The sequence below is a fragment of the Scaptodrosophila lebanonensis genome, unplaced genomic scaffold (assembly GCF_003285725.1).
Source record: "Scaptodrosophila lebanonensis strain 11010-0011.00,11010-0021.00 unplaced genomic scaffold, SlebRS2 tig00000089-arrow-pilon, whole genome shotgun sequence".
Lineage (NCBI taxonomy): Eukaryota > Metazoa > Arthropoda > Insecta > Diptera > Drosophilidae > Scaptodrosophila > Scaptodrosophila lebanonensis.
This window is the reverse complement of record NW_022060565.1, coordinates 2,878,303-2,890,185: the sequence shown is the minus strand read 5'-3', so window position 1 is coordinate 2,890,185 and position 11,883 is coordinate 2,878,303. Positions and strand designations below refer to the sequence as shown.

The 11,883-nt window shown below is 32.1% G+C and overlaps 1 protein-coding gene across 2 annotated transcripts; it reads right to left on the bottom strand.

Annotated features, from left to right (window-relative positions):
* Positions 1-1,857: 1,857 nt before the first annotated feature.
* Positions 1,858-6,424, bottom strand: LOC115626843. Of its 2 annotated transcripts, XM_030522331.1 has the most exons (11): positions 6,159-6,424; positions 6,023-6,076; positions 5,885-5,944; positions 5,745-5,810; positions 5,610-5,663; positions 5,470-5,535; positions 5,335-5,388; positions 5,231-5,266; positions 2,574-2,624; positions 2,235-2,339; positions 1,858-2,128 (listed from the first exon to the last, which is right to left on the bottom strand). In XM_030522331.1, the coding sequence occupies exons 1-11, from the start codon at positions 6,286-6,288 to the stop codon at positions 1,905-1,907; spliced, it is 900 nt and encodes a 299-aa protein (XP_030378191.1). In that variant the 5' UTR covers positions 6,289-6,424; the 3' UTR covers positions 1,858-1,904. The 2 variants fall into 2 exon arrangements, with proteins under 2 accessions (XP_030378191.1, XP_030378190.1); XM_030522330.1 differs by lacking the exons at positions 5,231-5,266; positions 5,335-5,388; positions 5,470-5,535; ... (3 more) ...; positions 6,023-6,076; positions 6,159-6,424 and adding an exon at positions 2,746-3,464.
* Positions 6,425-11,883: the final 5,459 nt, after the last annotated feature.

Here is an 11,883-nt window from a genome sequence, read left to right as displayed (position 1 = left end):
ACGCCCCAAAAATTGCGTGCTCCAACGCTTGAAGGTTTTGGAGCTTTCAGACATTATCTATGGCCATCTATATACTATAAGTTTATTTTGAGGACACATTACCAAACACATGTTTTCAGGACACCGTCCTCGAAATATTAGAATTATAAAGTACGAAATATATGTATATAAAATATTTTTTATATAAAGTATATATCGGGGACAGTGGTGTAGAGTTGCAACCTCATAAACAGTTCTTATATCCAACGTATAATTTTGGGGACAGCCGAATATTGGAAATGAAAGGTCCCTTACATTGAGTCTGGATATATATATATTGAAATATAATAAAGTTTGAATTTCAACGGTTATATATATTTCTTTATTCTCACCGTATATTTTGAGGACTGTTGAATATTGGAATTGTAAGGTCCCTTAAAGAGAGTCTGGATAATTATATATACTGATATTAAGTTAAGTTTGAATATCAACGGTTTTATATATTAACTATGCCCAGCGTATATTTTGAGGACACAGGAATATTGGAACTGAAATGTCCCCCAAATTATGCCTGGGTATATACATATATTCATTAATATAAAATCAAGTTTGAATTTTAACGGTTACATACATTTCATTATACTCAATATATACAAGTATATTGGAAATGAAATATGTCCCCTAAATGTATACATATATATGTATGTATATGTATATTGAAATAAAACCAGGTTTGAATTTTAATGATTATATATTCATTATGCTTAACGTATATTTTTCGGAGCCTAGAATAATAATATGAAACGAACCTTAAATGATATACTTATACTCTCGAGTTTAATATATACCTTTAGGACATAGAAAATAATTAAATAAAATTTTCTTGATATATGTATGTATTTAGCTAATTCAATGGGATTGATGGATTTGAATTTTAACGTTTGATTTCAACATGCTCGGTGTACTTTATAAGGACATCACTCAATAAAAAAAAGGTCCTTAAAATTTAAATGGAACTTAAGCAATTATTTTTATGGTTTTATATGTTTATTAGTCCTTCAAATTTATAAATATTTTGAAGCTACCCTTATGACAACAATATGTTTCTGAAATCATGTATGGATATATTTGAAAATAATTAAGTGATTATCCCCAACATAAGCCAAATTTTTAAACAATTTTTTCAAATTGTTTTGTTGTGCATTTGTGAAAATGTAATATATTTGAACACAAAACTTGGAATACATGACAAAGTAATTGATTAATTAATGAGGATCCAGCAGGAGTCTTAGTTCTTTGTTTGTACTCTAAAAATGTAATTTCTTAATAAGCTTATAAAATAAAGAAAAACTTTTCATTCATTTTGGTTTGCTTAACATCTAAAAGTATCAATCAAAATTTGGTAGCATTTTCGTAATGCAATTCATTTTTATAAAATTATATAAAATTCTCATTCATTTTTGTTTGTTAAGCATCTATAAGTATCAAACTTTAAAGTGTACAAAAATTTTGTAGTAGCATTTCCGTAATGCAATTATTTTCATAAAATTTTTATTTAAACATCTAAAAGTATCAAGTTTTATAGTGCAAACAAATTTGTATAGTACCATTACCGTAATGCAATTCTTTTTTATAAAATTATTAATATTGTTTTTTTTTATCGGAGACTTCCGTTGACAATTAACGGTTGATTGTTTACTGAAGGCTCCAGTAAGAAAAAAATATTAATAATTTTATAAAAAAGAATTACATTACGGTAATGCTACTAGTTTAAACTCTAAAAAAATGATTTTCTTTCATAAACTTTTAAAATAAAGAATACATTTTCATTCATTTTTGTTTGTTAAACATATAAAAGTATCAAGTTATAAAGTGTAAACTAATTTTTGTTTTAGCATTTCCGTAATGCAATTCTTTTTATAAAATTATTTTGATTTTTTTCTTGACTCAGCCTTTCGCTGATTGTCAATCCATGACTTAAGCTGTGCTGGAGTACGACGCTTTAAATATTGAGATGCAGCAATAACCCTATTGCACTCTGCCAAACTAGGTAATCTTTTCAACGATTTGAAATTGCCGAAAGCCTCTTCCATCTCTTTTCGCTCAGGTGGCGACCAACGAATGCGTTGTGTCTTTCCAAAAGGAGATGCTATATACAAAATTAAATCAGATTAGTAAAATTAATAATAAAAATACAATTCATGCATTCAAAATTTGGTTTATATTTGTATAATGTTATAGTTTTTTGTTCTTACTACTGCGGCGTTTTCGATTTGGCTGCGACTCAACTATTTCCTCTTTTGACTTTTCAGACTCATTTTCGTCGATGTATTCGGATCCAGAATCCTCAAAAGGTTCAGCTGTAAAATTGAATTCAATTTTTTTTTTTTTAAGTATGGTTCATATATGACTTATAGTATATCTTTCAGGGCCCGGAGATGAAACTGTAAAGGAGTCTCAGGTCTTTTCGACGAATAATGAAAATCAATGGCCAAGAGCTTGATCGGGTCCCTAAGTGATATACTATATATAACATACATGTACCCAGTCACACACATACACAATTCAATTATCTAAAAATTTCAATATTGTACCTTCATTTTCGATGTCTTGTGCACAATTATCTTTCTCATAAAGTTCACCTGCTAAAAAAAAAAAAATTTTTAATTCAATTAGGATTTTATTTTATTCGCCTAATGAGAATATGTAAGTTAGAGTAATATATGTGACGTATTGTGCCTAATTTTGCTAGACATAGAAACTTACCGGGCTTTGGGTTCTTATTATTCCGTTCGGGGCTATTCCCAATGGCTGCCATTAACATTTGGGACACTTCTGTAATTTCCGCAATTGTAGCGGGGACACGGTAAATATTTTTATGTATTTCTTTATGATGGCCCATAAAATTCGCGAGTCGGTCTATCTGAATATCTTCAACATTTAGCATAGAAGTGTATGTTGCTAAATGTTTGCGAAGCATTGTGCCCCTCAAGGCTTCTGGGCAGCTGGCACCACATTCATAAGCAAATTGTTTTAAAATTGGGCAAGCACGAATGTACTCTTTCCCAAGTGATTTCGGGCTTGCAACGCTGAATATGTAACAATTTTTTTCATCGACACCAGCTTCGCTGCGGTGTTTGAGGATCATATCGATACAAAAACAATCAAAGGGAGTAAGAAGTACTGACACTGTTCTATTTAATTTTCCTCGAAGAGTCAACCTTTTGTATTGCATTGCAATTTGTTTCGTTTTAGCTGTCAGTTTATTTAGAACATCTTTGTCTATATTTTCTTCCATTGCATGAGCGGTGTTATAATTTTCAATGCTCAATCGTTCTATTTCTCCAGCCCGACGACGGTTAAATATTTGGAGACTTATTAATGTGCTTCGTATCAAACTATTCCACGCTTCAAAATCGAATTTCTTATTCAAAACATTCAGCGCATCGGCGGATTTTTTGTTAACAAAATCAAAGAGTTTTTTAATATCCTCTTTCAAAGGTAAAATTGTTTTTACAGCTCGACGTTTTTTGGCTTGGTCCTCGATTGCTTTTTTGTTTATGTTTACAGGTATTTCGGTTTCCCATAAGACAATAAAATCATTTACTAATTTTTTATTTATCTCATCTTGATTTATTATACATTGTGTCAATAATATTTTTGCACATTTTTTTATCAATGAGCTTAGACTTGTAGCAACCGATGGGGTTTTAAAAAGCAAAAGTTCGTTATCCCACTGGGAAACAGTTCGAATGCTAGACATCATAAGTTCATGATGTTTGGGATGAATGGCATCCTTTAACTCCTTTATTTGGCCTTGCGACTGTTGTTTTAATTCTATTACCAATCTACTTAATACTCTTAAATGAGACCGAATCATATCATGTTGTAATGCATTATACTTCATGCATTCTGCATTTCCCAATAATACGATCAAATGGTCATATAATAAATTTCTCGTTATATCATCGTCATTTAAAACTGGAACAACTTTTCGACGCAATATGTCATTTGCAGCTTTATGCATATAGCCAGTTTTGCTGCGTCCATCCCTTAACATGTTTTTCGAACCATTAGGATGAAAAACACGGCAGTTGCGAATATGGCAACGAATTGTCGATTTCCGAAAGAAGCCAAGACAACCTTTACAACTTATTAAATCATGTGGACCATTACGAGAATTAATTCGGTTTTGGCGAGGTGCTATTATAATACCTTCGTTATAGATTTGATCTGTGTTGTGGATAAAATCTCCCTTTTTCCGAATAGAATCAATTAGAATTTTTCGATTGGGATCGTTAGCTGAAAGAACCATAAATTTCTTAACATCTGGTTCATTCATATGAACGTTTTGTAAGTGTCGAGCAAATTTTGTTTGCAATTTTTTGCAGAACATACAAAAGTGTCTTTTGCTCTTTGTTTGTGTTTTTGCTGTAGGTATTTCAACATCTCTAAGATCAAAAAGAGGTACTTGAGCTTCATATGAAAATGACTCGTTTATTGTTAATGATGAGTTGATGCCATCGTATGTTGCAGATTCTGGCCAATTAAGTCCGAGTGATTCCAAAGTGTCGGTATAGCCACTAACTGCTTTTGAACTAATTTCTGAATGTTCTGTAGAATCTATTAAAAATGATTATTAAGCTTTCTAAATTAACATTTTAAAATTAACGTATCTTATAAAACTATAAAAAAAACAGGCTATAAACACTCTGTTCACTTATTACGAAAGAAATATTTCGTAGACGCACGGGGTATTTTATGGATTAGTGACATTTTTATACTCTATACATAAAATGAAAAAAGCGAATACTTATTAGGTTTGTGCAAAGTGAAAATGTAACATGCAGAAGATGACAGACCCTACAAATATATATTATTGATGATCAGCGTGACGAGATTAGTCCATTGAGTCATGTCTGCCCGTCCAAATGAACAACTGGATCTCACCTACTCCCCCCCCCCCCCCCCCTCCACCATTACGCTACTATTAAGGATTTTCCGTGATGCCGTTTATATACAAATCTAGAACTGAAATAGTACAAGAGCTACATAACACCAAATTTTAAACATAGATGCCCTATGTGAGTACGCTGCAGTATGGATTTCGAACTTAAATTTAATAATTAAAGGCGGTAAACTCAACTTTAACTTTTTCACTTATTATATTTAGTTTTTCACAGATTTTCTTGCAATTTTTAACAGTTTTAACTATTTGTAACTTATATTTATGATTTATCTATTAACTTACTCAGAATGGGGTCGAAGCCATCTGCTCCAATCGCCTCTAAAAGTGGAAAAATTTAATTAAAAATTAGTAACACAGTCGACTTTATAATAATCGAAATATCTTACCAAAATCTTTTTGAATGTTTTCTTTGTTAACGCCACCATCAGAGGTTTGGCCCACTGAAATTTAAATTCCCTTTAGTACTGCCAATTTTCTTGAAATATTTTCTTACAGCAATATTACTCAAGTAATTTACTTACCTAATTCTTTATAAAGTTCCACTTCATTATTATTTACTTCACTGCTGTAAGACAATTTTTGTTTAACTAAAATAGGAGATATATAAATTAAAATATTAGTATTACATCTAACTTTATTTAAAATAATCAAGATACCTTACCAGAATCTTTTTGAATGTTTTCTTTGTTAACGCCACCATCAGAGGTTTGGCCCTCTGAAATTTAAATTCCCTTTAGTACTGCCAATTTTCTTGAAATATTTGCTTACAGCAATATTACTCAAGTAATTTACTTACCTAATTCTTTATAAAGTTCCACTTCATTATTATTTACTTCACTGCTGTAAGACAATTTTTGTTTAACTAAAATAGGAGATATATAAATTAAAATATTAGTATTACATCTAACTTTATTTATAATAATCAAGATACCTTACCAGAATCTTTTTGAATGTTTTCTTTGTTAACGCCACCATCAGAGGTTTTGCTCTTGGCCTCTAAAATGGAAAAATTTAATTAAAAATTAGTTTTTGTTTGCCACTCTTTTATATCGGTGAAAAAAATTTTATACTTACTGTATAACGCCTCATTCATCTTTTTGCATAGGCCTTCGAGAAGTTCTTTTGATTCTACATAAACGTAAATATGTACATACGAATGTATATAAGTATGTGTGCATGTTAGTATGATCAAATTTACGATGCAACTTACCACTGGAATTAATAATTTCTGCTTCAAAAGTAGCTCCATTTATTTTTGTTAAACAAATGTTTTTTGATATTATTTTACATTTCTTTTTCTCAAAAACGTACAACTTTCCGCACTTTATTAAGTAAAACATTTTTAGTTCCGAAGAAGGTAACACAACCGATTTTTATGACGTTCACTTGCTTACTGATCATCAAACAATGCAGAGAAGGCAGAGCTGACAATTCTAACGGTTCTTTTATTCTTTACTATTCATTCAAGGCCATTCCAGTGCAGTGCACACTGGTACGAATGTACAGTATGTCAACAAATTGTTTGCAATAGATATATTGTATAATATAAAGGAGACTTGCATCTTTTTTAATTTGCTAATTACATTTTAAGATAATATAATTTAAGATTGATTCAAATAAAAAACTTACTTATTTGTTCAATGCCATTAGCATTTTTGGCAACAATTATTGTCATCAATGATAAGAATAATCATTTGCACGAATAATTATAATTGTAAAAGTTTATTCACGAGTAATTTATACGCATATTAATATTAAAACAAGGAAGAACGCTACAGTCGAGCAAGGCCGACAGTAAAATACCCTGTTCCCAGACTAAGTTCCGGCACCAAGTTATACATACACATGTATGTATGTGTCCAGATGTGGGCGAAGTACTGTAGTGAATTTGTTTCTCTAACAACTTTTCTTTCGTATAATAATTATAGAATTTTAACGAAATTGTAATATTATAAAAGAAAAATTTTGATGGATTATAACTGAGCATTTACATAGTAATTGTGTTTTTGTGATTCTATGCGTGTATGTATGTACATATGTGTCAGCATCAAAAAAATTATAAAATACATATGTACATATGTCTGTATGAACTCAAAGATCTCAGAAAGTATAAGTCTTAGAATAACCGAAGAGAAAGTACGAGTTTGAGTTTTTTTTCCGACAATATATTGTTATCGAAAATTCTTCAAAACACTTAAAAATTTGTTTACTTTTTAATAAATATCCTCTGAGAAATATCCACTGTGTCGCCAAAGAAAGAGAAGGCAACCAAAGCATGTGTCGCGCGCAGTTGGGTATTCATATATGTATTTCAGCTCTACTTTTAACGTTCTTTCTCTAACGTTAGGCTTCTAGCACTGATTTAGCGTGGCCTTGGCATTTTTTATTTGGCGGAAGAAATAAAACAAGTGGAATAGGGGCTGTCCCTACATTAAAATACTCTGTACATGTGTGTAGAATATTTATAGAAATTAAAAAAAAAAAAAACAAGAAAGGAATGCTAAAGTCGAGCAGGCTCAACACTTAAATACCCTGTACCACCCCACAAAAAATTTACTAAAAAAAAATTAATTAATTAAATTAAATATAAAATATTCCATACATAAATTTACATTTACATTACATCATATGTGTGCATTAAATAATTATGTCAAATCAGCAACAAATACAGCTGCGGACAGAGCTTAGGCTTGGTTATATGGCTATAACTTTCTTTGTAATCAACCTATTGTAATGAAACTTGATATACAGATATATAATCACTAATTGGATGTGACTACCAAATCTATCAAAGTATAAGAGCTAGAATAACCAAACTTGGTATCTAGATTCTCCTGAGCCCGAGAAAGGACGAGTTTGTTCATTTTTTCTGATCCCCCCCCCACACCCACCTTATTCACGATTTCCTATAACTCCCGTAATTCTTGGAATTTTGAACTAAAATTTGGTCACATTAAGTCTGCGATATATATATCCGTATACCAACTTTCATTATGATAGGTTGATCAGAAAAAAAGTTATAGCCATATAACCAGGCCCAATGCACACATACACACATATGTATGTACAAGTACACAAACACGCATACACACGATTCATGATGTAAATGTATGTATAGAATATTTTATATTTAATTTAATTAATTAATTTAATTAAATTAATTAATTAATTTAATTTCTTTTTTGTGGGGTGGTACAGGGTAATTAAGAGTTGAGCCTGCTCGATTTTAGCATTCCTTTCTTGTTTTCCAATAAAAAGTTTGTGTTATAAATTTTGTCCGATCGATTTCAAATTTTGGGCTACAAATTCAAAATTGCTAGATATACTACTTGGTATTCAACGATTTCAAAATATAGAAATAAGGCTTTCAACTCGCATATAAAACAAATAAAACAAATATTAAATAGTTGGGGACATCACGTAAACAGACTCACAAGCACACAGTCCCAAGGATTAAATATATATATATTTTTTTTTTTTTTTATTAATTAGATACATTTATTTATAAATTATGTTTAGAAGATATTTTAAAATATTTTTTTCTTTTTTGCTGGAGTACAGGGTATTTTACTGTCGGGCTCGTTCGGCTGTAGCGTCTCTCTCTCTCTCTCTCTGTTCATTGGGGATAGGAGTGGGCGTGGTCGGATCGGTCCAAAATTTAGCACAGTTCTTATGCATGTCATTACAAGTACAAGTACTAAATTTCAAGTTTCGAATTTATGCTCAAAAATCGGCTTTCTGGCCCAATGTGCAATGTGCATACATCTGCCGGAATGCGAAGCAAAATATGCGTAGTCCGTTTTCAGTTTCCGCTTTACTGTCGCTTACCGAGTCGTTGCCTAGCGACGGTAACTGTAAATTTTTGGCATTTTGTCTAGCAATAACAAGAGAGAACGCTGCATTCCAGCAAGCCCGCAGTGTAATACCCTGTACCCAGGTAAACTTCCGTCACTGAGTTATATGCGGGGTGGGTGTTTACTGACCAAATTGAATAAAATTGAACAACAGTAGATAATTATATATAAATTATGTATGCAAAGTTTGGCTTAGGTAGCATTTGAAATGTGGACGCTATTGACGAAATTCTGTAGCGTAGAAAGGGATGGAAAATTAAAAATAACAAAATTTTTCCTTTCTCGGACCTAGGAGATTCTCCTACATACCAACTTTGGTTGTTCCAGCTTTCTGAAATAAATGATGAAATAAAGTGAATGAAAGAAGAACAATAAGACCAATCCAATGACTTGCAGTTGTTTTTAAAATTTGATTTATCATTTAAAACCATAGCGCACTATTACAAATTACACAACAGTGTTCGATTGTCCACAATACACATACAGTGGCTCACAGCTTATTGTATGCAGTACATATTCTTGCCTTTGAAGAAATAAGTTGTGACATAAAAATATGGAGTATTTTTTGTTTTTATAGGTTTGCGGGAGCTGAAAAATGTAAGAGGCAAAAGGAGGCGTGGCACACACCACAAAGCATATATATTCTTGATCAGCATGACAATACGAGTCGATCTATATCTGTCTGTCTGTCCGTCTGTCCCTCCGTATGAACACCAGGATCTCAGAGACTATAAGAGCTAGAGACACAAAATTTTGGACAAAGATGGATGACAGAATGATAAGCCGGGTCGATATAGCCATGTCCGTCCGTCCGTCCGTCTGTCCGTGCTTCTGTATGAACGCAAAGATCTCAAAAAGTATAAGAGCTCGAACAACCAACAACAGACTCGTCTTCTCATCCTGATCAAGAATATATATACTTTTTGGAGTCTGTCACGCCTTCTTCTGTATGTTATATTTCTCACCTCCCTAAATCCTAATATACTAATATATTGAATTAATTCATAAACATACATGCACAAGTTCATAATTTCGAATAATTACATTGGTTCCTCCACATTAAATTGGATATTTAAAACAAATTTGTAATTTGTGCTGACGACGTAAAATATCACCAATAGAAATATAGTGGGCCATAAGTCAAATAATAAAATTATATACAGCAAAAGTAATACAACTGAATTGCATTTACATAACTTGTTGGCAGGTATAAATAATACTAGCAAGTTTTTATATATATTATGCTGTTCATTATAGTGTTTCACATCCCTGGTAAAAATGTGTCCCGAAGCCCTGAAATAATAGCTCTATATATATGTTCCATTCCTGTGTTCCCCCGTTCAGGGTAGTCACCTTATACAAATATGATAACTTTGACCATTAAAAAAATGCATTTATTGCAACTAAACCGCATTAATTTGTAGCCAATATACAACATACAATTCATTCCATTAAAACTGGCCAAAAAAGACGAAAGATACTATAACTTTTCAGGTATAAAATGGAGTCAATGTATATGCCCCCAAAATATATCCTACATATAAAAAATGAAATTTTAACATGCATAAAAACGTTATTTAGAGCGTATATATAGTGACCTTCTTGGTGGCATATGTATCTGGATGATATCCATTATGGAGCTGTTACATTCGTTATCTTCTATTTTCGATCTGTATGCTGATATTTAAATTTGTCCCCAAAATATGCGGTATATCACAAATTATTTCTGGGACAGTCCCTGTATCATGCAAAAGTCTCCAAAATGCGTGTTTTATTATAAAAGTGTCCCGAAAACATACCCCGTGCATACATATATATATATATATATATATATATATATATATTTAGTATTTGTATTTAGTTTGTTACACCCAAAAGGACGAATTGCAGACCATGATTAAAATCACAAGACAAATTCTAATCGCAGTGTCCATCAGCAATTTTTCTCTATTCGGAGTTTTGAAGCTTCTTTTTGATGGACACAGAGAATATGTGGAGACGGACCATATCAAGAAAGATATATAAGTACTTTTTAATGTATTATCGAAGGTAAGAAAACAGCACAATTATATGGTTTTTTAAACCTTATGTTAAAATATTAATTTCACCTTGTCCCTAACGAAATAGCTCTCTAGGAATTAATTACCTCTTCAAGTAAATTAAATATATATTAAATAATATAGTTCACATTTGTTGCCATTTTGGAAGCAATACAGCAATAGATCAGTACAGAATGATGGTCCCACTGTGCGACAGTGAGGACCGTTCTGATTGCTTAGGAATGTCGGCTTGCATAAATATATTGTACATATGTATGTTTGAATGTATAGACGTATATAGCATGTATGTGTGTCCATAGCTGCATGACAAAGTGGGTGAGAGATGTGGGTGAGAGTTGTGGCAGTTGCTGCCCAAGCTTTGATGAGAGCGCTTCATTGAATTGCTGGCATTGTTGTTGTTGCTGTTGTCGTGTGACAACGGAAGTGCATCCGATATCAAGCAAACAAAACCCACTCAAACACACACAAGCACAATCCTGCATGTATAGTACATGCAGGTGCACGCAGCTACGCCTACGCACAGACATAACTGAGACAGTTGTATACACCAATGGACAAGGTAATGCCTCAGTTGCCTCACAGAAGGTACAGCCAATCAGTTTCTGTAAAAGGCCCCCACAACAAACAACTGGCAAGAGGACAGTGTCGACAACCAACCTACCGCCAACTAACAATTGTGTGCTTACCCACCAGTTCCTCGAGCAAGTACGAGACTTTAACACTTACAACTTGCTTATAAGTATTTATGTATGTTACCACCAATCGTTTTTAGCGAACTATGCCATACCAGCTAACATTTTTAAATATTTTTGAAATTTTTTGATTAAATTTTAATCTAAAATGTAAAATGGAACCGCAAATTGAATAAAGTTCTCAAATAAGTGATCGGTTGCTGTGAAGTATCCTTAGATGAAATCGTACTGGAAATGGTTTATTACTCGTATTAATGTTTTGAAGACACTTATTTTTGAACTTACCCAACTATTTAAAAGTTTTGTAGTTGGTGTTAGAACAAAAATTA